The 25,501-nt window shown below is 46.1% G+C and overlaps 3 protein-coding genes across 4 annotated transcripts; 2 read left to right on the plus strand and 1 right to left on the minus strand.

The window, feature by feature from the left end:
* The first annotated feature begins 1,415 nt into the window (after positions 1 to 1,415).
* LOC134036182 (dynein, cytoplasmic 1, intermediate chain 2a-like) lies at positions 1,416 to 8,430 on the plus strand. Its single transcript, XM_062480997.1, has 17 exons — positions 1,416 to 1,637; positions 2,372 to 2,480; positions 2,558 to 2,693; positions 3,190 to 3,325; positions 3,746 to 3,808; positions 4,010 to 4,137; positions 4,249 to 4,335; positions 4,460 to 4,622; positions 4,715 to 4,814; positions 4,895 to 5,020; positions 5,219 to 5,365; positions 5,540 to 5,653; positions 5,763 to 5,896; positions 5,988 to 6,132; positions 6,393 to 6,533; positions 6,704 to 6,829; positions 6,997 to 8,430. Exons 2-17 carry the CDS (start codon positions 2,373 to 2,375, stop codon positions 7,108 to 7,110), a joined length of 1,968 nt encoding a protein of 655 aa, XP_062336981.1. The 5' UTR covers positions 1,416 to 1,637; position 2,372; the 3' UTR covers positions 7,111 to 8,430.
* slc25a12 (solute carrier family 25 member 12) lies at positions 8,295 to 16,727 on the minus strand. 2 transcript variants are annotated; one of them, XM_062480935.1, is made up of 19 exons: positions 16,485 to 16,727; positions 16,315 to 16,391; positions 15,554 to 15,607; positions 14,421 to 14,566; positions 13,538 to 13,653; positions 12,974 to 13,113; positions 12,727 to 12,873; positions 12,462 to 12,591; positions 12,099 to 12,192; positions 11,897 to 11,981; positions 11,742 to 11,823; positions 11,401 to 11,559; positions 10,926 to 10,978; positions 10,661 to 10,738; positions 10,353 to 10,493; positions 10,093 to 10,231; positions 9,845 to 10,003; positions 9,629 to 9,719; positions 8,295 to 9,465 (listed from the first exon to the last, which is right to left on the minus strand). In XM_062480935.1, exons 2-19 carry the CDS (start codon positions 16,324 to 16,326, stop codon positions 9,243 to 9,245), a joined length of 2,049 nt encoding a protein of 682 aa, XP_062336919.1. In that variant the 5' UTR covers positions 16,327 to 16,391; positions 16,485 to 16,727; the 3' UTR covers positions 8,295 to 9,242. The 2 variants fall into 2 exon arrangements, with proteins under 2 accessions (XP_062336919.1, XP_062336920.1); XM_062480936.1 differs by lacking the exons at positions 16,315 to 16,391; positions 16,485 to 16,727 and adding an exon at positions 15,937 to 16,306.
* A 903-nt stretch (positions 16,728 to 17,630) lies between these two features.
* metap1d (methionyl aminopeptidase type 1D (mitochondrial)) lies at positions 17,631 to 20,970 on the plus strand. Its single transcript, XM_062480973.1, has 10 exons — positions 17,631 to 17,740; positions 18,828 to 18,988; positions 19,145 to 19,294; positions 19,388 to 19,536; positions 19,641 to 19,683; positions 19,783 to 19,946; positions 20,040 to 20,137; positions 20,237 to 20,284; positions 20,359 to 20,437; positions 20,541 to 20,970. Exons 1-10 carry the CDS (start codon positions 17,701 to 17,703, stop codon positions 20,623 to 20,625), a joined length of 1,017 nt encoding a protein of 338 aa, XP_062336957.1. The 5' UTR covers positions 17,631 to 17,700; the 3' UTR covers positions 20,626 to 20,970.
* Positions 20,971 to 25,501: the final 4,531 nt, after the last annotated feature.

Raw genomic sequence — 25,501 nt, forward strand, 5'->3', positions numbered from 1 at the left:
AGACAAAACAATGAAGAGACACCCCAAAAATGGCCGAAAGTTCGTCTCTGGCTTTATGCTGGAATGTAACAATAGACCGACGTTGTTTGAAATGTTTTTTTTGGGGGGGATACGGAGGTTCCATTGTTCATAATAAAATGTCTAACATTGATCATTTTCAACTGAATGCAATGTACAACCTGACCACTGGTTTTATTTACACAGACAGAAACTTGTTACATAGGATATCCAATTAATTATTTTTATCGAATGAAATTTGTATTTGTATTGAGTCTCTTTGTTAGAATTTTATTGGATTTACAGGATTTTCTCATTGATCAATTTACAGTTTTACACAATAAACAGGACAGAGGTAGGCTACATACAACAATTTATTCCCAATTTGGTGCAAAGCATAAAAAAGAAATTCATGAAAAAACACACACAGGGGCGGGGGCAGAGATCTTCCTCCTCTCAGTACAGTAGCAGAAGGATTGCATCAGGAAACCAGCAGTAACACACAGAAAATCACACACCATGTGCACCTGCTCAGAGTACCTAACTAGAATTTTAAGACTTGCGGTTTCCATGGTAACAGCCATCACCTTTTCAGGCACAGGGGAACACTATTACTGTACATGATGCACAGATAGGTAGATAGATAGAAAGAGAGAGAGAGGGGGGGGGGAATAAACCATTCCTGACCTCCATTATGTAGACAGAGTGATTGTGATGGTTGCAGCCATCAGATGAAAGCCAGAGCCAGTGCATTCCAGGAGCACTGAATGTCCCAGAGCAGGCCATTACAGTAGCAGGCACAGTGGCAGCCATTTTGAGAATGGTCTTAGAAAAATGTAACATGTTAGATACAATAATTAACTACTAATGATGTTGCATCAAGCCAGATTTGAGCTTTCATGTGAATTATGTTTGTTCTTGCAGTTACACCAAGTCCCAGTGTTAGTATTTACTGAATATACTCATAGCACACTTTGACATTACTTGTGGGATGCAAGACAACACGTGGAAAACAACTAGTGGCCCTGTTTGTCACCAATTAACCCTCGGTTATAGTAAAGCTGTGTAATTAGGTTGTGTACTATTTATTTCTTCTGTTTCTTTGTTTACCTATTCTATTTTTTATTTATTGAGGGTGGGTGAAAACGCCTGTTAGGCCTACTGCACAACAATGCAATTTCCATAAGCCTCTGACAGAGACGACCTCGTCTCACTGCTCGAATTCTTATCCCTTACCGTTGCATTTCTGAGCTATTAGCTCCATCTAGTGGTAAAATCTGACATTGGTAATGCGATCCAAAAACCCCCATTGTCCTCCTGTCTTTTCCTTCCATCCGAGTTCTCTGTTTGAGCAGACCACAGACCTGGAGTCAGTTTCGTACTCAAAACTCATTATGTTCCAATATTGAAGAATATCGTCAAACTTGACACAGATCAGCTAAATGGACAGGCCGGCTGCTTCATTGACGGTTACACAGTGTGACATCATCGGCTCATAGCTTAGCGAACTGTCAGGGAGGGAGTCTCACATTCCACTCTGTAGCTATCAACCAGCTAGCTAATTTACCTTGATAGCTTGCTAGTAGTCGATATATAGTTTGCGAACTGCACTATTAGTGGATCAAAAATCCCACAATCAGGTAAGTGTGCATTCATATTTGCTAAACCAACGATATGTCGCTGGCTCAGTGCAGATAGCGGCGTTAGATTATAGCTAGTCTATAGAGTCTATAGACTAGCTATAATGGAACTACAACATTGATGTTAGTCTATAGTATAGACTAACATCAATGTTGTAGTTCCAGCTGTCAGTGACCAGCACAGCGGATTTAAGTTGGTTTGTTCATCATTTTCTAGCTCAATAACTGATATTACAGTACGATAAACGAATTGTGCCTGAAAGTAATTCAATTATGTAGTTACTGGCTACACAAGATAATTTACTCGATATTGAAGCTAACTAGCTAACGTTATGACATGACAACTAGCAAGTTATAACATACCATATCCTTACCAGACAATGCTTACCACACAGTGTTTATTTTGTTACGTGAAAAGTGTTAACTGTAAAACATAGTTTCCGTTCTGGTTAGTACATGTGATGTAATATTGCATGAGCTAAATCTTGCATTCATCACCAGACAAGGGCAATACTGTAGTCTATTTGTGTTGGGTTCACATGGTACCAATGTGATACCGCCTCTAGCTACCGACGTATTTGTCGTATTCTCCCTGTTATCAAAACGAACGTCAAAATATCCAACTATTTTCAAAAGTTGTAAAATAGCTAATCAACTAGTCTACATATTTGTTAAGAACAGCTATTGGAGTCCTGAAATAACCAAATTGTGACTTGCATGTCACCCTCCTGCAGCATGTCGGACAAGAGCGAGCTGAAAGCTGAGCTGGAGAGGAAGAAACAGCGTCTTGCTCAGATCAGAGAGGAGAAGAAGAGAAAAGAAGAGGAGAAGAAAAAGAAGGATGTGAGTCAAAAGAGGAAAGATGACATGCACCGTTAAGGCTTGGTTACTATTATTCAGGGTTCTTTTGTGCCTTACAGGGGGATTCCAAGCGTGGAGGGGAGGGGGGTGGGGGTGGGTCAACAGCACCTCAAGAAGACTCTGACCTGGAGAAAAAGAGAAGAGATGCAGAGGCTCTGCTTCAGAGCATGGGTATCACCCCTGATACTCCCAATGGTGAACACACACACACACACACACACACACACCTTCTGCCATCTCCACTCTCCCGTGAGTTTTCCCCATTCCAGTGAAAATAACCCATTGCATGGTTGCATTTATTTGTCATTGTGCAGTAAAATCATACAACGTTGTATGATTTTACTGCACAATGACAAATAAAGTCTAATCTAATGGTGATCTGCTTAACCCTTGCCCTGCCGAGACTGTGTTGCCTTGTTTTCTAATCATATACCCAACATAATTTCCACATATCCTTTAACCGTTTTTATGACCCTCTGTTTTTAGAACCCTGTGTTTATACTGCTGGTTCTTTTGCATGACACCGTAAGCATGCTTTCCATTGACCCCCTGTCTGTCTTCTCTTTTTCTTCCTCCCTTTCTTCTTCCCTTGTTTTGACCCCCTTTTTGTTTTTGTTTTTTTGCCTCCAATTTTTACATCAACACTCTTTCACACACTCGCATGCACACTCTGTGGACCACCCACCCACAGCCGAGCCTCTGAGAGTAGTAACAGAGGACACATGTCTGTTTCACTACTTAGTCCCCGCCCCCATGTCCCCTTCCAACAAGTCAGTGGGCAGCGAGACAGGAAGCCAGGACTCTGGAGATGGAAATGCCGGACCAAGGTGTGTCTGTGTGCCGTGTTCGATTGTTTACGCCGGTATATCCTTATTGTTTGTGTGTGTGTGTGAAAGGTCGCCTGCATGCCCGCATGCGAAGTGTGTTGTATGTATGTTATAGCAATTCTTCCTGGTCTCCACTGTGCTGTCTACTGCCTGCTGCTGTTCTACATTTTTGAACTAACACTCCCACCTTTCTCTATTTCTCTTTTTCTCTCTCTTTCTTCTCTCTTTCTTTCTCTTTCTCTCTCCCTCTCCCTCTTTCTCTCTCCCTCTCCCTCCTTCTCTCTCCCTCTCCCTCTTTCTCTCTCCCTCTCCCTCTTTCTCTCTCCCTCTCCCTCCCTCTCTCCCTCTCTCGTGCTCTTGCTCCTCCTCTCCCTTCCTCTCTCCATGTGACTAACGCCCTCTGGTGATTGGCTGTATCAGGACGTTGCACTGGGATCCTGACCCTTCCACTCTCCAGCTCCACTCCGACTCTGAGCTACTGGGGTACTTCTCCTCCTCCTCCCCTTCCTCCCCCTGCTGCCCTGTCTGGTCTAAGGGAAACATTCTCTTATTTTACTGTGGGATTATTGCATGTTTTTTGTTGTTGTTGCATGTATCTTTTCTAGTGATACTGTGATTGAGTATGTAAGTGTGCCTCTTGTCATGTGTGTAAGCCTCTCTCAGACTCTGTGTGTGTCTGAGCAGGCGGGGTTCTGTCAGGCTGGGTATGGCAAAGGTGACCCAGGTGGACTTTCCTCCGAAAGAGATGGTCTCTTACTCCAAGGAGACTCAGACACCCACCCAAACGCTCTCACACTCCCAGGCCAAAGCAGGTAAACACGCTTTCTGTAACCCTAAGACAGTCACATACCCACAGTTTCGGTTCAATGGTTCAATCAATTCCGTCCCTTGCTGTGTGTGTGTGTGTGTGTGTTGCGTGGCAGAAGAAGAGGACGAAGAGGAGATCGCTGTAGTGGCACCAGCTGAGGAGAGTCCAGAGGAAGAAGGAGAACAAGTAGAGCATGAGGAGGGTACGAGCTCGTCACATTTACACTTTCACTCTGCTTCCTGTCGGATGACCAACCGGTAGCGCGGCTCTCCCTTTCGACCTTACGTCTTACCTCAAACCGTGTTGTGTGCGTGTGTATCGAACAGCTCCTCCCCAGGAGTTGACAGAGGAAGAAAAGATGCAGCTTCTTCACTCTGAAGAGTTCATGTCGTTTTTCGAGCGAGGGAGCCGGATCGTGGAGCGCGCCCTCTCTGAGCGCGTGGACGTTTGCTTCGACTACAGCGGGAAAGACCTGGAGGACAGGGAGGGGTGAGGCTCTCACTCACGCGCAAGGACACACACAGACTGGAACGGCAGATATATTTAATGACCTCCATCCCTCCCCCCCATCCCTCCCTCAGTGAGATGCAGGCGGGGGCTAAGCTGTCTCTCAACAGACAGTTCTCAGATGAGCGTTGGTCCAAGAACCGAGTGGTCACCTGTCTGGACTGGTCCCCTCAGGTAAGGCAGCGAGGCCCTGACCCCTGTCCGACCCCCGTTTGACTCTCATCTGAACCCCATATGACCCCAGTTTGTCTCAGTACCCAGAGCTGCTGGTGGCGTCCTACAACAACAACGAGGATGCTCCGCATGAGCCTGATGGAGTGGCTCTGGTCTGGAACATGAAGTACAAGAAAACTACACCAGAGTACACCTTTCATTGCCAGGTAGACACACACACACACATATGCATACACACACACATACACACACACACACACACACACACTGTATATATGTTCAGGCATGCATAAAAGAACAGCAAATATGTTTCCGTTAAAGCTGTGCATGGGATTGAGTGTGGTCGTTCCCATGTGTGTGTGAGAGCAGTGTGTCATCTCCACACGTCTGGCCTCTTCTTCCAGTCAGCTGTGATGTCAGCGGCCTTCGCCAGGTTCCATCCGAACCTGGTGGTGGGCGGGACTTACTCCGGACAGATCGTCCTATGGGACAACAGGAGCAACAAACGCACTCCTGTACAGAGGACCCCACTGTCTGCAGCTGCACACACGGTAACACACACACACACACTCTCTCTCGCTCTCTCTCTATCCCTCCTTCTCTCTCTGTCTCTCTCTCTCACTCACACACACACACACACACACACACACTCATCGACTGTTAGAGACCCGTGTCTCATGTTGTTTAGTAATTGGTGGCTCCATGGTGGATCTGTTCCCCTGCAGCACCCTGTGTACTGTGTGAACGTGGTGGGAACCCAGAATGCTCACAACCTCATCAGCATCTCAACCGACGGCAAGATGTGCTCCTGGAGCCTGGACATGCTGTCCCAGCCTCAGGTACCTGCACCTGTGTGCTGAATGCTCCCGTAACATAGACTAGATCTGAAGGAAGAGAATCTGGAACTGGGGTTAAAGGTGCGTGTGTCTGTGTGTGTGTGTGCTACAGGACAGTTTGGAGCTGGTGTTCAAACAAAGCAAGGCGGTGGCCGTCACCTCTATGACCTTTCCTCTGGGGGACGTCAATAACTTTGTGGTGGGAAGTGAAGATGGCTCTGTCTACACAGCCTGTCGCCATGGGAGGTGTGTGTGTGTGTCACTGTAAAAATGGTGCTACTGGGCAGTGCGAGGGAGGGTGTGCTGAACGTGTGTGTGTGTGTGTGTGTTTTTCCAGTAAGGCAGGTATCAGTGAGGTATTTGAGGGCCACCATGGACCAGTGACTGGGCTGAGCTGTCACAGTGCTGGGGGACCTGTCGACTTCTCTCATCTGTTCATCTCTGCTTCTTTCGACTGGACCGTCAAGCTCTGGACTACCAAGGTAACACACACACACACTCACTCACTCTCACAGTTAACATTCACATTAGACTTGCAAAAACAGCTACATACAGTCCTACCTCTCTCTCCCTCTCTCCTTCTCTCTCTCTCTCTCCTCTCTTTCTCTCTTTCTCTCTTTCTCTCTCTCTGTCTCTCCTTCTCTCTCTCTCTCTCTCTCTCTCTCTCTCTCTCTCTCTCTCTCTCTCTCTCTCTCTCTCTCTCTCTCTGTCTCACTTCCTCTCTCTCCCTCCACTCCCACAGAGCACCCGTCCCCTGTACTCGTTTGAGGACAGTAATGACTATGTTTATGACGCCATGTGGTCTCCCACACACCCCGCCCTGTTCGCCTGTGTGGACGGAGCTGGACACTTGGACCTGTGGAACCTCAACAACGATACAGAGGTAGCACGCACACACACACACACACACACTCATACTCGAATAGTTTTTGATATGTAATGGTTGTGCTGCCAATGTACTGTATACACTCAAGGCCATGTTCCTAGCAGAGTGTATAGTCATGCTTAGTGTATACGGCATGTAACAGTGTGTGTGTGTGTGTGTGTGTGTAGGTCCCCAGTGCCAGTGTGTGTGTAGAGGGGGCTCCAGCGCTGAACCGTGTGCGTTGGGCTCACTCTGGGAGAGAGATCGCCACCGGAGACTCGGACGGACAGGTGCTGGTCTACGACGTGGGAGAGGTGAGACGTTTGGCCCTCTGTAAACTCCCATTACAGTTCTCATCCTCCTACCCAACTCACAGCTTACCCTGTGTGAAACACGTCGACATTCAAGCGTAGCCAGAACCGGTCTGAATCGCTGGTTGGGAATGGGTGCTCTCTAATACTCCATGTGAATTCCTCTCCAGCAAATCTGCGTGCCCAAGGCTGATGAGTGGACCCGCTTTGTGCGCACGCTCGCCGAGATCAACGAGAACCGAGATGAAGGGGAGGAGCTGGCCGCACAGCGCCTGGTCGCGTGATCACCATGGCTACAGAGAAACAGGAAGAGCCTTGCTAAACGTGTCACAGTGGAAAAAAGAAGCCCTCCTTTCTGCTTCCAGCATCTTCTCCCCTTCCTGTCTCCAGCTCCCGTTGCATCGAGTTAGAACGAGTAGAACAACAACACCAGCGGCTTGGGTGTCACACCTCATGTCCATGATCAGACTGCTTCCGTCTGGCATAGACAAGTTCACCACTGATACTCTTTAATAACATTTTTGTTTGTCGAACAGGGCTGCTAGTGTGTGTGTGTGTGTGTGGAGGTGGGTAGCGGGGCGGGAGAACTTATTTGAATCATTCTATCTCCATGACGATATCCTCAGGGTTTCTGTCTAGAGCTCTTGACCAACTCTGTCCTTTTCTACACACAGTATGCAAAGCTTTGAACTTTTGCACCTTTTTACAACCTGTTTGTGTGTTTATACACGTACATATGTTACAGATGTTTTAACCCTATCCAAGCGTGTGTGTAGCTGGTCCTTGGGACTTGTGTCACCCTAGTGGGGATAAGGATACTTCTGTAGGTAAATGACTTTTCCTCATTGGTTATCGAGGCCCATCCAAGCCATGCTGTTGGAACGTTCTTTATTAGAACCTCTCACACATTCTCACTGCAGAATGGTGCAAATTGTGTGTCCTACTTATGTTTTGACCACTACATTATTTATCCTGTTGTTGCATTTCATAGAAGTAGTAATATATCAAAGTATTGTTTCTGCTGCTTTACTTTTACATTCTTAACATGAGCACTACGTCAAGCTTTTAACTACGAGACAAAAGTACTTCACTTGCCCTGGAAGATTTAACACTAGATTCTTAATGTAGGTATGTTGTTTTACTGAACCAAAGCTAGTATTATTTAGTGTTAGACATACACAAACAATGTTTAGTAATAAAAACCACGTTTATTTACCCTTCTTTAAAGGGTCATAATGAAGCCTGAGTCATTCAGTTATGTGTGTTCACCCCTTAACATTCTGACAGAACCGGTCATATTAATTATTGGTTACAACATATTGCACTAAAATATTCTAAATCGGAGTTCCCAAAGGTCTGTCATTGGATTCTTTTATACTGTGTAATTATTATGAGAAGGGACACTTCCAGTCCAGTAATGACCAAATGGTTGCTCCTGCCCTTTGAAATGAAGACACATTCATGCGGGTAAAATTAAAACCACATGGATGATTTATTTCAATAAAATACAATACAATGAATGAATTGAAATACATTTAATTTATTATTACCTAATTCTCTGCTCATTTATCAATAAACACTTTATTGAAAATGTCTGTACATCAGTAAGTGATTTTCAGTCGTTCATTTCAACACCACCATAACCGCATTCTTATATTAGCGTGACGTTGATCCAATGTCACCACAACACCATTTTATAAGGTTACAGTGAAACCATTCTTATGCCACTATTAATGGCGTTCCACAACGGTGTTGCTTTTTGGAGTTACAGTGAAAGCTCTCCTGCTTTACTGCAACATAACTGGTCTGTAGCTGTATGCTGTCTCTGTACAGCCGATCTACAATATGTACACTACCTCCCTGTGTAAGGACCAAACAGGAGAGCCCTATGCAATGCGCCCAGTCAAGCCCCTACGCACACCGTCCAATATGACAAGCTCTAAAATAAAATCAGCTACTCATGAAAAAGAGGAGGCTCCACACAGGCTCCATCCAGACACTGGTTTTAGATGAGAGATGGGAGGAACAACTAAATGGAGAGGATGGGCAAGGAGGGGAGGAGTGGAGAAGGAGAGGAACATGCAGCCACTGGAAGTGCAGAACCCTCCAGGGTTCTGGGCAGTGTCTGCACTTCAACACTGATCTGGTGTCAGTCTCCAGGACCAGGGCTGGGACCACTGGAGCAGACCCTGGAAACAGTGGTGGGGCAGGGCAGGGCAGTGTGTGTGTGTGTTTATTAGTGTGTTTGTAAATGGCCCCCTAGGAACGAGTGTCTGCAAATATCTTTGCGATTCTGCATCACTGGCCCCTATGTGGAATGTGTGTTGTGCGTACAGTATGTTCCTGTGTGTGTGTGTGTCTAAAGTGCGTAGCCCCAGACAGAGGAGAAGAGGGGTGATGGTGAAGGGTGGAGTCTTTAGGGGGCCTGTGTGGCGGCTGGGGGAGCCTCCTCCTTGGGGAGTTCTGAGTGGATGGAGACCACGCCAGAGGACTTGAACTTGGGCAGATGAAGACCAAACTTGTTCTCCACCCCAGCGAAGGTGGCCGCGGCCAGGCGGTAGCCTCCCACATGGTCCACATTGATGGGAGGAAGCTCCGAGATACGAGACTTGGGCGTGGGCTCGGACCCTGCAGGACGACTGGAGAGAGGAGAGAGAGAGGAGAGAGAGGGGAGAGAGAGGAGAGAGAGAGGAGGGGGCTCAGCGTTCCTCCACAGTGACCGCTAGGAGCATGGGCAGGATGCGACTGACGATACTCTTGGAGCTTACGTATACCATTCCATATTTTGATGTTGTGCCTTACCTTCCGCCAAAGTCCACGTAGAACCACCTCTGCAGGAGCTCGTAGGTCACCAGGGTCACACCGAACTGAGGAGAGGACCGGCACACGCGGGCTGGGGGAGGGGGCGGAGGTCAGGAGGTTAGAATACAATGGTGGTTTCTCCGGTCACTTTGACGGGGCCAAGCGCACCACTGCCCCTCACCACCCCCCACCCCCCCACGTGCACACACACAGTACCTCCAGCGCCTTTCCACAGAGCCTTGAATCCCTCCTCCCTCATGATCTTCCTGAAGCAGTCGATGACTCCTGTGTAGGACGTCTGCCCTGCCCTCGCCGCCACCTGCAGACGGGTCTTAATGACATCCGCGGGCGTCACCAAGGAGGCCGCAGGTATACCTGGGACATGGAGCAATGGGTAAGAGATGGTTTGGACCCCCTCAAAGTTGGGTTGAAATACACACTCTAAAACAAGGAAGCGAGCGTACCAGCGATGGCTCCAGCTGTTAGAAGCTGCAGGGGTCCCAGCCGGCCCTGCTCATCGGCAAACTCAGCCTTGGTGTGGGCGTACACCGGGAAGAAGATGGCTGAGAAGGGGACGTCTCGTAGGAAACATGCTTTGGCCCCCTACGCACACACACACACACACACAGACGTGTGCTGCCTTTAGGTCACTGAGAAACCAAGCAGTAGACGTGTGAGATGTAACCACCCAAGCATACCTCCACACACACACACACACACCAACCTTGTAAAGTCCAAAGAAGCCCAGGTCCCTGACCACATTGAGGGCGCTGACCCGAGGGCCCGTGGTGATCTCTCCTGCCACCTGCAGGCGGATCTTTACAATCTCCAGAGGGTTGGTGAAGATCACCTGGGAGCCTCCAGCCTGGACACACACACACACACACACACAGGCTATATTAGAACCAGAGGGAACCAGTGGGTCTTTGTGTTGTCTGCCGTTCCATCTCTGTGGACACACAAGTGAGGGAAGACGCCAGGATTGAGGGGCGGTGTGGAACGGAGGGAGAGTTGGTCCTGCCTTATACTCACACAGGCTCCTGCCAGCACCTCTGCAAAGGCTGGGATACCATCTTTGGTGGTGAACTTGTCTCTCACAAAGTCATTCACCTGCAGAGCGGAGGGGCAGAGAACAGAGCCGGCATCAGATGATTCAGATACCATAGTGCTAACCCTAACCATTTAGAACATTAGTTGTAAGAAATATAAATATATTTTCATTTATGTAATATATACATTATAGGTAGGCAGGTTGTCATAGGTAGGATGGAGCAGAATGATGGTGGGAGGGGCTCACCGTAAGTTTAATGGCCTTCTCTGGAGCTACACCTATCAGCTGGGGCACCAGACCTGCAGGGCAGCATGGGGGATTGAGTCCAACAGGATGGACAGAATCAGAATATGACTACAGTGTCTATGAGGGGTGGGAGATGAGGCAGAGCAAAGGAAAGGAGGATGGGAGGAGGGGAGAAGCAGATGGAAGAATACGGGAGAGAGATGGAAGAGAGAAGGTTCTGTACTGAGGTGACAGCTGAGAGGAGGGTAACAAAGACAAAATGGAGAGGAAAAAAGAAGGGAGCAGAAGGAAAATGGTTGAGTGCTCAACAATGGCAAAGAAACAATAGGTGGAAGTCTTGGTACAGAATTCTACCAAGGAGCAGGCTGGATGGAAAGAGAGAGAGATGGTGAATGAGTCTTGCACAAAAGAAAGGATGAGAAAGGGAGAGGGTCAGACGATGTGGTGAAGACAGAGGGGGGAGAGAGTAGTGTACCTCTGTAGAAGCCAAAGAAGCCCTCGTATCTCAGCACCTTCTTGGCACAGTCGAAGCTGTTCTTGTACATGAGCTCTCCCACAAAGGAGCTGGTGGAGCGCTGGTTCTGCATGCGGGTCTTAACCAAGTCTATAGGATACACGGCTGTCGCTCCCGTAGCTACGCACACACACACACACACACACACACACACACACAACCAACCAAACCATTAGCTCTATAGTTCATTATCAAGTATCATGTATAATAAAATCATAGGGCACAGGATTATGCAAAGGGTCTTTTCCAGCTATGAAGGCCTTGAGGCCCCATGGTGGGCAGGTGAGGAGTAGTGACCTTACCTCCAGCGATGGAGCCCAGGGTGAATCTGTAGGCAGACTCTGCAGCCTGCATCACCACTGACCTGGAGCCATCACCGTGGGCCTGCGGAACAACCAGAGGCATGATGTACACAACTGTGTCAAAATTCAAGCGTGCACACACACACACACAATACCTGTTTTTGTGCTTCTGCCAGATGGTAAGGCAGAGCCCCCTCCTCTAGTGGGGCTATCCTCTCGATGTCGGCCAGATTCAGACGCCTGACACACACACCAAGACACACACTCAATAACATAACAGTGTCATCACTCCAGCCAGGCATGGCTGGCTACATACATGCAAGTCTCATGTAACCCCCAGCGTGTGCGTGTGTTTACCCAGAGGGGGAGTGAAGGCCCGAGAGCTGGTACAGGATGTCAATCTCCATGGGAGTAATCTGGCCAAACTTGTTAGCGGCATGAACAAACTCCTCTACAAAAGAGAGGGGAAGAAACCAGGGAGAGGGGGATAGTGAGAGAGGGAGAATGAGACCCAGAAAGAGACCGAATGTGACACATAATACCAGTGAGGAGAGCCTTAGTACATAATGACTTGCCAGGTCACCCTAATGGGGACCTCCCGGGCTCTATTAACATTCAACTTTGCAACAACATGTTTGCAGCTAAAAGCCGAGTAGCACTATGATCCCACTCCATCTCTGCTTTAGTGGCAGAGTGTGCGCGTGTGTGTGCATGTGTTACCTTTGGTGACCAGTGTGTCCTTGCGTGTTCCAGCCAGCGTGCTGTAGATCTTGCGGATCAGCTCCATGTTGTTAAGCAGGGCGTTGAAGGCGTTGAAGTAGGAGAAGCTGACCATGTGACCCCCTGCAGCCTGGGACAGGAGACGCAACGCAGGGGGCGGCTCATTTTTCAGCTTTTATACCGAAACACCCATCATGTTATTGGCATTCTACCGGTTCATGTGTTTTGATTGTCATGATATCAAGCATCCCTCTGAAGTCCTCACCGACACCAGGTTTTCCTCCACAAAGGGTGTAAGCATGTGGTGCCGTATGGTGGCCATGATGTCACTGAAGTCCATGGCAGAGATGACCCCACTCTTGCCCATGTCCTTCTGGGCAAACGCCTGGCGGGCATGCTCCAGCTGCAGCTCCTACAGTGCGCCCAACAGGTGGCACAGAGTCAGGTGTGGTTGACACTCGGACGATAGTGTGTGTGTGTGTGTGTGTGTGTGTGTGTGTGTGTGTGCATACCTGTAGGAACTGGGTGAACTCGAGGTAGCTGAGGCGTTTTTTGCGGTCGTGGCCAAAGTGCAGGCGGATGAACTCACAGTCCCAGTTGAAGGGGATGTGGTGGTGCACAGTAGTCTGGCTGAAGATGTCACGGGCATTATCTGGGTTCCCCACAGCACAGAAAGCATGAACACCATTTCAACACACAGTTGAGTTTAACAAGATTTTTTTTATTTGTTATAACTGGATAACACATTCAGACGTGGAGTATCTTTCCCTGTTGAAATCAATCTAGTGACCATCACTATGTCTCAGCCTACACAGCCCAGGAGAGAGCGTGAGACCAAGGAGGTAGGTGTGTGTGTGTGTGTGTGTGTGTGTGTGTGTGTGTGTGTGTGTGTGTGTGTGTGTGTGTGTGCATGCATGCGTGCATGCCCATGTACAATGGCTTAGTCAGAAAGCATAATCCGGTTAACAATGTAATGATTAGGAAATTCCTTCAGCTGGACAAACTCCAGAGCCCCAACTGTGTAAATGTGAATGGATAATTGAGCACACTGAAAACCCACACAGAGAAGTACATACCAAAGGAGATGTCTCCTGTGCCTGTCTTGTCAAACAGCTGGAAAGCTACGATGAAGAGCGCGTCAGGAACACACAACACCGACTCAAAAGCCAGAAACTCCTGGAATGAGATCAGTCTGGATGTGTGTGTGTGTGTGTGTATGAGTGATGGACACAGACAGAAGAAAAAAGGTGTGAGCCTTGTATGACAATGGCACCATTAAAACACAAAGCTTAGGCACCCAATCAGAAGGAGAAAGGTTTGCTTTCACAGAAAATTCTTAAAATAATATCAACAGCAATATATATACATAAATGAAGGAGATTCCATCATGCAGTATTTGGTTAATTACAACATGCAACAGCAATTGTTGACAGTTTGATGGCTGATGGGAGGTCTTTACTTTCAACAGAAGCTCTGATTGACACAGGAGTATGCCTCTGAACATGAGCCCTGCAAGACACAACCGCACGTAAACCAGCGCGCGCACACACACACACCACCGTGCGTTTCTACACACATGTACTCTCTCACTCACTGATAGGCTTCAACAAATGTTGACCCTTGTAGCTAATTAACAACATATTTATATTGTGGCCATATTGCTCTGTTTAGTTTTAGACCTTGAAGCAATACTTGGTTTCAGAATGACAGGAATCATTAACTCACACAGTATAATGCAGTGAGTATGTATGTGCATAGCTGCATGCAAATAGGCCTTTTATCTTATCAATGAACGGCAATTATGGTAGCTAGTAGCTACTGTTCAGATTAATCCAAACATCATTTTAGCAATGATAACGAGACGCATCCTTTTTAGTTTAATATGTGTGTGTGTGTGTGAGAGTGTGTGTGTGTGTGTGTGTGTGTGTGTGAGAGGGGTGCTCATACTTTTACACATACCCGTCTTTAGTAGTATCGGCCACTCCAGCGATGAGCTGAACCGTTTTGGGGTTGTGGTGGATCTGTGTGTGCAATCCAAGGTACTTCTGCACAAAGTCTCCCGGAGTCATAAACTTCTCTCCATCCTTGTCCACCACGCTGGCATGCTGCACGGTAAAGAGGGGGCCACAGAAAGAGGTCAGATAAACAGCAGTAACATCCACATTACACTCCAACACCGATGCACAAACATTTGTTTCTAGATGAGGTAACAAGAATAACCAATTTAGGAAAATGAGGTCAACCGTTAGGCCTTACTTTGAGCACCTCGAGCACGTGTCATACACATGATGGAGTTGCATCTCTACCATTCATTCTTATTTTGTAAGCTTTAAGCCATCTCTGAGACCAGGGTTGGTACTGTATAAGCTGTATGTATTCAACAGCTCTGTTAACACATGACAGGAACGCCTGTTGGCTCAACAGTACTCACACATGACTGACTACAGGCCTCAGGGTATCACTTAGGATTTGTTGCATCTGATTTTCTTACATTCATACCTGTGTGGCACATATGTGGCACGACAGCTAAAGACCCCTGTGCCATGACATAACAAAAGCACAACCTTGACACACACATTCAACATAGAGGTCAGTGTATCCACCACACCTGCTCATGCTCACTCACTTACAGACACTCTGACAACTGCTGACCCAGATGCCAGAATACAAAACATAAGTCGCTACTATGTCTGTACTCCAGCTACAAAAGCTTGTATTTATTTATTGAGGCAGAGTATTCAAGAACCACTCTGAATGCCTATCTGAATACATGTAATGACCACTTGTGACATGACCTCTTGTGTCCTCTGCTTCTCTACGGTTCAGGCTTGCTTAGCTAGGTGGTTAACCGGTTGACGTGGAATGGCACCGAATGGAACGCTGATTGAATCAGCTGTAGTCAATACAAAATCGTTGAAGCATGATTTCGTAATCTCAAGAGTTATAATGACCTTCCGAAACGCTTACAGGTCATCAACAGGTCAGACTAACTGACAGTCTCTAACAAGCCATGACACAGTGATAAAACAAAAGCCCGCATAAGCAGCAATATATGATATACCAAGCTCCGTTGAAGGGCAAAGTTGTCTTACCTTTTGGAAGATCGCCTTAAGTTCACTTGGGTCCGCGCGTTTAGTGGATTGCACCTGCAGCAATAATAACATTAGTCACATTTGAAACAAATGACAGCAAAACAATCACACCAAATAGGTACTCATTGAGCAAGCTAGATAACTGAGGGAACTATATACATTTGCTACGTCGCAAGATAGCGAGTAGTAAACACTTTGCATCTCCTTGAAAAGATGCAGCAAGCCAAAAGTTATAACTCCAAGCAACTAGAAATAAATCCACCTAGTTTTAACTACTAGGGTCGTGGGCTAGTAGTGTTGCAAGCTAAGTTGCTAGCTAAGGAAGTTAGCTAATTAACCAGCTCGCCTATGCTCAGTTCTATAACGAGGACACAAACCGTTACCGTTTCAGGTTAGCTGAGTTTGTAAAAGAAGCGAGAAGATAAAACAAAATTCAATCAGATGGGAAAGAGCCCAGAAATAATAGTCAACACAGCTTATCTGATTTGCAAGCTAGCTATATTCTATCTATATTCAACCAAGAGATGCACAGCTGGTTAGCCCGTATCGCTAGTTCTGGCTGTGGATGTTTCATTCAAGGCCAGACACCGGGCGTTAGCGCAATGATGCAAGAAGCAGAGAGGTCACCATATTCGCAAAAAAGCTTTTACAATACAGCACCAATTGTTAACACAACATTACCCGTACAACAAAACGAATAAATCCTGTAAACAACATTTATATATATTTCTGAAACGCAAAGCTTGCGATGCCGAAGTCACCTTGACCGCCATGCTGGTTTTGACGTCACGTACAGTATCTGCTTGCCTGGCGCACGCGCTCCAATCCAAACTAGTATCTCAAAAAAATCACAAAACGAGCCAGGGTTGATCAAGCCCGCAATGTGACCCAACCAACGTATTCCTTTGAGTAGCCTGTCTTGTATGATTACCTTTCTTGAAACTGGTTTCCGTTTAGGGTTGTGTCGTCTCGTGAGTGGTTGTCAGTTGATAGTCGTGTGAGTAGCTACATGACTGGAATGTCATTGCGAGTAATGCAATTTGACGTTTTTCTTTCGTTTGTTACACAGTGTCAGCTCCTTTCTTTGTCAATTAGTGTGGGTTAAACTTCATACTACAAATAGGTTTAACGTTTGCATGAATGCCCAGAAACCCTGCGAGAATTTAAGTATTTCAGCGGCAGCCATCTCATATCAGTTGTACTGTCTTGGCACGCCTCAAGAGTGGGGATGCTCCAAGAATAGTCAGCGTTGTGTATCAATGCCGGATGTTGGTCCTCATTATTATTGGCATTGTCTGTCTCATACCAGATCCCACTGACCTAATTGTAGATTCTGGTAAACAGAGCTGTAATCCGATTAAATTAACATTGGTTTGAACTGAAGACCACATCTGAAGCCAACTGGCATATCGCCTTACTCTTTGTCGGTGTTTTCTTACGCTCTTTCATACATAAATGCACCGTGAGGCAGTCTTGCTGTGGAGCCTCTCACACTCTAATCTTCCATGTACAAAGTGTGTCTGTGACTGCAGCTGACCCATACCTAAGCAATGGGCAATAAGCACAGTGCTGCTCTTAGAACAGATACTGTCTGTTCTACTGATGCTGTCCCAAAAGAAGCACAACACCCAGTTTACTCATGCTGGTCTTGGTAAAAACACCACCACTATGTCAAAATCGACGACGGTCAGTTCCACAGCAGATAAATCAGTTTATGATGCTGACACTGCTCACGCTGCTCTATAGATTATTTGGTGTCAGGACATGACCTGACATGGCCTTTCATGGGTTAAAAAAAAGTCTGGAAGTAGGCTGCCTTTCTGACCCATACGTTGAACAGGCATTTAAAGGTATTCTGTTGTGACATAGGGTAAAAGGGCACGTTTCAATTAAATAGTTTCCCCGTGCTGAAACAGAGATAATGAGATAATAAGAGATAAAAAAATGTTTTATATAATAACCCTTCTTTTCAAATAATGCGTAAAATAAAAATACGAAACACGTCATCTAGGTGCAATTAAACTTTAAGTAACTGTACGTTAGAGGTTATAAATGAAAACATTTTTGGGGGTGTGTCCAAAAAAGAACATTATTTGGATGAAACCGCCGGTAAACGCAAAGCACGTGATTGCCATACAAATACAAATATGGCGGCTCCCTGTGCAGCTAGATTCATATCAAGAGCTGGTAAGAACGTTCCTGAACTCTCATTATTTTAATAGCGAGAAGACAAACGACTTTATCTAGAACCAAAAATAACAACGTGTATGCACTGCATTTTATTACATTGATACATATACATGAATTGCATTGTTTTTCATGCACTCCACCTTTTAGCTTAGCTAGCTATACGTCGTGCTGTTGTAGCATGCTTCACGACCAATACTCCACTACAGAGTCACAACCAGGGGCGTCTTTAGACCCATTTTACTGGGGCACGTACCCCAAAATCTGCTGTGCCCCGGTAAAATCAAAAGTTTGAGTTTTAACAATTTACTTTATTAGTCAGTGCATTAATTTAGATTGATAAACCCGGAAAAAATTAACGCAGTATCCCAATCAACACTTGTAAAAGTGTTTAACTGAAAACACAAACCTATATGCATGCAGAATTCCATGTCAGCGCGCTCTTCTGAGCTTACCAAATAGCCACTGCAGCACGGACACAGAAGTCCAGGGGGATATTCCAGAAAGCAGGTCATGCAACATAACTGGGTAAGTTAACCCACCAGCTGATTCACAACGTTGCTACAACGCTGGGTGTCAGCTGGGGCGTTAACTTACCCGGTTATGTCACATAACCTGCTTTCAGGAATACCCCCCAGGTGTCAACTCGGCACATAAGTAAGAATTGAGGTAGGCTAAGAAAACATTAAAAAGCTAAAGATAGTTTCTAAATGATAGGCCCACCGATCAACTTATTTTGACTAAAAGATAAAAACAACATTACATGAAGTTCAAAAAAACAGTATTTGCACTCCAATGAATGCTAAATGCTATGAATTAGGGGCCTTGTGCCCCAGTAGAGTTTGATGTCTAACAACGCCTCTGGTCACGACTAACAGTCCGCTTTTATTAGATTAGGCATTAACTTGAGTAACATTGGACGTTAGTAAAAGTGCACATGTATTACTATTAATGAAATTATATCTTTAGCTGCATTACACTTCTTATTTCGCTCTTTAAAACGCAAAGTAATCCTTTCCAGAAGGGATGTAATATCATGGACAGCACGTCTGAGTCATACTGTCCCACATCTCCCTTCTGCCTGGAGGGTTGGGAGGATTCCTTCAGAGGGGGTGTTGTGCAAGGGGTTCTGGACGGCCCTGGGGAAGCCTATCCCAGCAGCACAGGCTGTTCTTCTGGCGCAAGTGGAAAAGTTCTCACAACGTTGTCCGCCCTGCTACTGTCAGGCCAGCCTACACAGTGCCTAAGGTGCAGTCAGAACTCTCTTACCCAATAGGCAAAACTTGAGCGACTTTATACTCACTGTATAAACTCTGGTCTGGTATGATCCAGATGCTCTAAATGATCTGCGAAGCATATCAGTCAAGTTGAAGAACCTCTCTTTTCTCTTTTCCTTGTCTGTAGCACATCCAGCGTCCAGACTATGTATTCAGTGGGGTCATACCAGACTGGCCTGGATACATAGAGATCAAGGATGAGGAACAGATACAGGGCCTGGCTCGAGCATGTCAGCTAGCCAGACACATACTTCTGCTCGCTGGCCGCAGTCTGAAGGTACTGTGTGTCTCACTCTCTTTCTTTCTGTGTGACCTACTGCTTGACTGTTGTCTGGGTTATGACCCATCATGTTTGACTGCTCACCTCAAGGTTGGCATGACGACAGATGAGATAGACTTCATCGTTCACCAGGAGGCCATCCGTCACAATGCGTACCCCTCTCCTCTGCGGTACGGGGGGTTCCCCAAGTCTGTCTGTACGTCGGTCAACAATGTGGTTTGTCACGGCATACCTGACAGGTAAACAAATTCAACAATTTCATCATTGCTCTCCACACATTTTGTCACATTTTTGTCACATTTTTGACACAGATGTTAACCTGTTCCCAACTGTTTGTTGTCAGTCGGCAGCTTGAAGATGGAGATATTATCAACATTGATGTGACTGTGAGTTCAACTCCCTCTACCTCCCTGCACACAGAAACAAATCTCTATATGCAGTCCTTTTATTAATCCTGTACATGGTTGATGTGTCCCCCATGTTAGGTGTATTTGGAGGGTTACCATGGCGACACATCAGAGACCTTTCTGATGGGTCAAGTGGATGAAGGTGGGCAGAGACTGGTGGAAGTAGCCAGGAAGTGTAGAGACGAGGCCATCACTGCCTGTAAACCTGGAGCACAGCTCTGTGTTATAGGAAACACCATCAGGTAACACACACACACACACACACACTTAGACAGCATGCCTTCAGCTATTAGCTCACCCCATGGTCTTTTTATATGCTCTCTCCACCCCTCTAGTGATATAGCACACTCCAATGGCTTCCGTGTGTGTCCCTACTTCATCGGTCATGGCATTGGCTCCTACTTCCACGGGCACCCTGAGATATGGCACCATGGTCAGTCAATAAATGGAACTCATTTATCTACATATCTCAAATTAAGATTTTGACTGAGATTATACCATATACCCCCCCCCCCCTTACTTTCACTTTCAGCTAACGACAACGACATGACTATGGAGGAAGGCATGGCTTTCACCATTGGTCAGTTTTGGCACATAGTCACATGTTTGTGTTTTCATGGCAATGTATTGATCCTGATTATTCCGTGCATACAGAGCCTATAGTGATGGAGGGGTCGTCAGAGTTTAGGATCCTGAGGGACAAGTGGACAGCTGTGTCTGCAGATGACAAAAGGTGACACTTCAAGCTACATGTTCCACCTCCTCGCATTTAGCCGTATCTTACGGAAGTCTTCGGTGAAGATGGTGACTTTCCTAATGCGTGCGTGTCTGTTTAGGTCGGCCCAGTTTGAACATACCGTGGTCATCACCTCTGATGGAGTGGAGATTCTCACCAAACTACCAGAGGAGCAGGAGCCCTGAACAGGAGATGAGGGAAATCATGCATCAGTGTCAAGTCCCTGGCTGACCCTGGCTCTTCACTAGATGGAGCTGAAAAGAATAGTTTTAGTGTCAGTCTGCAGACGACTCCCAGGACAGCAGGAGAACTGGAAAAACCATAAGTAGAGGTTTGCTGACAGTTTGCACTCTGGAACCCTGTCCAGCTGCCCACTGCTCTGGGATCAGAGACCCCCGGGAGTCCTGCTGAGGCCCTTGGTCAGAAGCTAACAGTACTGAGAACATGGGAGCGAAGCTGCCCACATGACATGGAACTGTGAATCTTCTGTAAGTCTGTCATTATTTAAATAAAGCACTTTTAAGTACTAACGTTTTTGGTTCCTTATTCCGGGTTGGAATGCAGCAAGAATCCCGTCAGGAGGATGGGGATGGTTAGGATCTCCCAGAGCAAGGCTGCGTGTGCATGAGGTTTTAAAAGGAGGAAACCAAACTCTAGTTGTTTCATACTTGACTTGGCCACTAGATGGCAGTATAGACCATTGCTGTGTTTGCTGACTGTATACAGCTCTGAACTTCACACTGGTTCCTAATGATGATCTTCATTGAAAAAGACAGTTTGTTTCATCAAACTGCACACTGTTCTCTTCTCAGGTGTGAGCATGTAAGCCTTGGTGTCCTTTAATGTGAATTTGAGTCCGCTGCCGTTAAATAAATCAAGAACTGGCGAAAGGTGGATTGACACCAGTTGCAAAAAGACTAGGTTGTGTAGTTTGAGTCTGGTTTTAGAGTTGCTATGTGCCGCCAAGAAAAAGGCTGTTACAAGACTCATTCCTGGCATAGTTGAGAAGCAGCACATGCTTCTGTTCTTCACTGGCTACATGTGGCTTTGATAAAGAATAAGATGCTAGTTCAGAAATAATCTGAATAGAATGAGTCCTCTGCTGTCTTATCCTGTCCTCTTCTGTCCTACTGTTTCTTTTACAGAAAAGCAGATGGGTAATTATCCTACTGTATAAGCGAGTCAGTCAGTGTCAGCACATCCTGCCGATGTACCTGTGAAGTGTGTGTTTGTACATGCATTGAAGTGTTAGTATGCCCCTCCCAGTATGTGTGTGTGTGTTCTTTTGCCCTTGCCAGAGTGTCAGTCATGTGGGTGTGTTGTGGGTTGGATAAGATCCCACACAGGTGAGTCACTCATGAACAGAACATCCATCCATGCTGAGGAGATCCACCAATCTTTCTTTCTCAATCTGTCATCAATTAGTCATGGCCTTGGTCATGTCAGGTGGTAAGGAAATTGAATGGATAACAGATAAACTGAGGCTGTCCAAGCTGGCTAACATCAAGCTGTCCAGCTCAGAAAATAACAACTGAAATGTCTTGATTTACTTTTACTTGAGAATTTATGAGAAAAAAGACAATATTTATGATATTTTCCTCCATTTCACTGTTATGTTTGGTATGTGCAAGTGTTTTGATTAGAGAGCAGGGTGTGGATTGTGTGTACCTAAAGCAGTACACACTTCCTGTACAGTCAATTCCTCTGAGTCAAGAGTCTTGCAAACAGCCCTTGGTATAGCCCCTTCTGTATACAAACACAAACACACAGAAGGTTAATGGAGGAAAAGGGAAGGGTTAGGAAAGGTGTGAGGTGCAACGGGAGGGGCAGGGAGGGGCAGGGGATGAGTAGAGCGAGCTGCAGAGGAATTCTTTCCTGTTGGGACAGATCCTGTTCTCCTCAAACATTGTCTCTCTGGCCCCCTCCTCTCTTACCATACATTTTCAGGTCCAGTTCCTGTTAGACATACGCACTCAACTACAGCAGAAACATCCTGAGGAGACGGTCACACATGATGTTCATATCAAATGCATTCCTTTCACTAAGCTTACCATGTGGCAGTGTGCGAGTTGTGTGAGTTCTGTGAAAAAACATTTTCTCATGTGCAAGGTGGTTAATGAAAATGATTCTCCTAGTGTGCCTGTTTACTAGTGTGTGTGGGAGTCTGGGATATATCACACCTTCCTGGGACTTGTTCCACTCAGGACCACAGGAATCCTTAGTCACCTTGGTGACCGGTAGAATTCCATGTCTCACTGGTGACCTTGCATTCCAACCTGTTCAGGCAGGTCTGAGAGAGAAATGTAAACCCATGTTTATGTTGATAGAATGCTCCATGTAGCATACTCAGCTCCTTTTTCAGGGAATCGGGCTAGTAATCAGAAGGTTGCCGGTTCGATTCCCGGCTGTGCAAAATGACATTGTGTCCATGGGCAAGGCACTTCACCCTACTTGCCTCGGGGGGAATGTCCCTGTACTTACTGTAAGTCGCTCTGGATAAGAGCGTCTGCTAAATGCCTAAATCTCCTTTTACCTGTCTGACGACACACATTATGCACACAGGTAATTCAAAATGTACGAGAGTTGGCTGTTTGTATGTTGGCGTGTTCAGACTATGGTCCGTTTGTCTGGTTCTTGAATCATTGAAAGACAAGTGTGAATGAAACTAATTATGTAAGTATGGGAGGAGGGCATCTGTTGAAGGATGTCATTTGGGTTCCTAACTGGAGCCTGAATATCTCAAAAGTTACATTTTATTCATGTCCAGGAATGTAGAGTGAGAATGTTTGGGTTTGTGTATGTGTGTTGTATGTGTTGCTGGAGGCCGTACAAAACATCTGGGATCTATGGCTGTGCTCTCTGTCTGGGTCTCTATTCTTAATAACTTTCTTTTTCTTGCAGGAATTTCATACAGACACACACACACTTTCACCCCTCTTCACTGTGGGCCACAGGCCTCCACAATGCCCCTTCTTTCTCACTCTCTCTCAGTGAACTAGAGAAAACCGGTTAGACAGATTTACTTCAGAGACTGCATTTTGCTTCAGTACTTCCCTTTCTCCTCCAATTTGGAGTGTTTAATGTGTGTGTGATGGTGGGACTAGTGGAGACATTAGTTACATTCTTGGATCAGATAAGAGCGAGGAAGGGTTAGGGTTAGTGTGTCCCTATGGAATTATATAGAAACATCTTACTGACAGACCCATTGGATGTCAATCCATTGCTTATGTTCATGCGTGTAAGTGCGCTCAAGTGTCAAAGATAAAGTGACAAGTAAATTAATTAAATATTGATGCAGTATTGCTCTGATACAAGGCTTTGCTATCATTTTCAGCAGTAGTAACAGTTAAGTGATGAAGATAAAATATGACACAGAGACTGCCCAGTGTTTGTAAACATCAAAGCTGTTTGTTTCCCTTGCTTTGTCTGGTAACGTCACAGCGATGTGTGTGTGTGTGTTTCCTAAACAACAGCACAGGGGAGGAAGCTCTCCCCATGGTGCCAAGCTCAATGGAGGAACTGTGAGGAAATTCCAAAGATTTCGAACGTTTATGTTCACTTCTTTCTAGAATATACTGTATCCAGTGAGCACAAAGAAAGTTTTTAACAAACAATGAATTTTTATCTCCCAAAGCGGCCTCCTTGGTTGAGTAATTGTCTGCTGGGCTGCACTTTTGTGTCGCTGTGTGTGTCTACCTCTGGAGGGAAGAAGGGAATTAAACTGACTGCTTTATTGGAGAGACAACAGGTCCAGACCAGAGCTCTGAGTCAGAGAAAAACACTGCAGGGCTCTCTAGGCCTGTGTGAGGAGGTTTTCTAGTGGAGGTTTTATTAGTTGAGGTTCAGAGGTTCTCAAGTGGAGGATTTATTTGTGGAGGTTCCCTGATGAAGGTTCACTGAATGCCACCGTGCCGCAGAAACAAAGCAACAGCTCCGCAAGGAGAGACAGAGAAAGGCTAAACCTCCACCCGCCCCGGACACTCTCCCCTGCACACACTGCACCAAAACCTGTGGATAATGGATCCACTTTAACATCTATCTGAAGACCCACAAGTAGACAACCCAACTGAGGGGACAGTCATACTCGCCTGGGGTGAGCGCCAATGATGACTGGTGGAGGTTTGGAGGGGAGGGTCACAAGTGGAGGTATATTAGTGATCCTATACGTTCACCCCCTGAACTCCTTTTCCATAGCAACACCAGGAGAAACCTTATGTCTTGTGTCACTCCAACAACGTGCAAGAACCGTTGTCACAGGAATTCACTGGTTTAGTGTGTGTGTGTCTGTTTGTGAAAAAGAGAGAGAGAGTAATAAAGATACAGAAAAAGAGGGTACATAACATAGGCGTGCATGCTCAATGTGTTCTGGATTGGAATTTCACCTGTTGTAGACATACAATACACCAGAGAGAGAGAGAAAGAGAGAGAAAGAGAGAGAAAGAGAGAGAAAGAGAGAGAGAGAGAGAGAGAGAGAGAGAGAGAGAGAGAGAGAGAGAGAGAGAGAGAGAAAGAGAGAGAGAGAGAAAGAGAGAGAGAGAGAGAGAGAGAGAGAGAGAGAGAGAGAGAGAGAGAGAGAGAGAGAGAGAGAGAGAGAGAGAGAAAGAGAGAGAGAGAAAGAGAGAGAGAGAAACTATCAACTGAAAAAATGGTCTCCCCCTCAAGAAAGACAAGCAGTAAAAATGTATTTAAATGTTGTATTTATTTTGAGTCAGCCAACGGAGAGGGGGAGAGAGGGCTTTATCAGTTGCAGATCGTGTTTCATGAACCCACAGCCACAGCAGATATTATCAGAAAGGTAGAGTGAAGGTGGAGCTAGTCTTTCACTGGTACGTCCTTCCACGGGTATGAACGTCGAACGTAGAAGAGGATCCTGTGCCTCCTTTCTGCATGCTCAGGGTACACAATATTCTCTTTCTGGAGCACAGTTGGAAACTCGGGGGGGGGGGGGGAGGGGGGCTGGGGTAAGCATGGTTTGTGTGGCGACTGTGGAGGTTGCTATTCTGTAGGACAAGACAAGACATCAATTAGTACCTGCTGACTGTGATCAATATACTCATCAAT

Source organism: Osmerus eperlanus, chromosome 16 (genome assembly GCF_963692335.1).
Source record: "Osmerus eperlanus chromosome 16, fOsmEpe2.1, whole genome shotgun sequence".
Lineage (NCBI taxonomy): Eukaryota > Metazoa > Chordata > Actinopteri > Osmeriformes > Osmeridae > Osmerus > Osmerus eperlanus.

Coding starts and splice junctions, on each gene's coding strand:
- LOC134036182 (XM_062480997.1), top strand. CDS start 2,373: ATGTCGGACAAGAGCGAGCTGAAAGCTGAGCTGGAGAGGAAGAAACAG. Junction 2,694..3,189: donor CACCCCTGATACTCCCAATG/GTGAACACACAC, acceptor ACCCACCCACAG/CCGAGCCTCTGAGAGTAGTA. Junction 4,815..4,894: donor GTCTGGACTGGTCCCCTCAG/GTAAGGCAGCGA, acceptor AGTTTGTCTCAG/TACCCAGAGCTGCTGGTGGC.
- slc25a12 (XM_062480935.1), bottom strand. Junction 13,114..13,537: donor CACAGGAGACATCTCCTTTG/GTATGTACTTCT, acceptor TGGGGAACCCAG/ATAATGCCCGTGACATCTTC. Junction 11,982..12,098: donor GGCCTTCACTCCCCCTCTGG/GTAAACACACGC, acceptor TGTGTGTGTCAG/GCGTCTGAATCTGGCCGACA.
- metap1d (XM_062480973.1), top strand. CDS start 17,701: ATGGCGGCTCCCTGTGCAGCTAGATTCATATCAAGAGCTG. Junction 19,537..19,640: donor TGTCACGGCATACCTGACAG/GTAAACAAATTC, acceptor GTTTGTTGTCAG/TCGGCAGCTTGAAGATGGAG. Junction 20,138..20,236: donor CCCTGAGATATGGCACCATG/GTCAGTCAATAA, acceptor TTTCACTTTCAG/CTAACGACAACGACATGACT.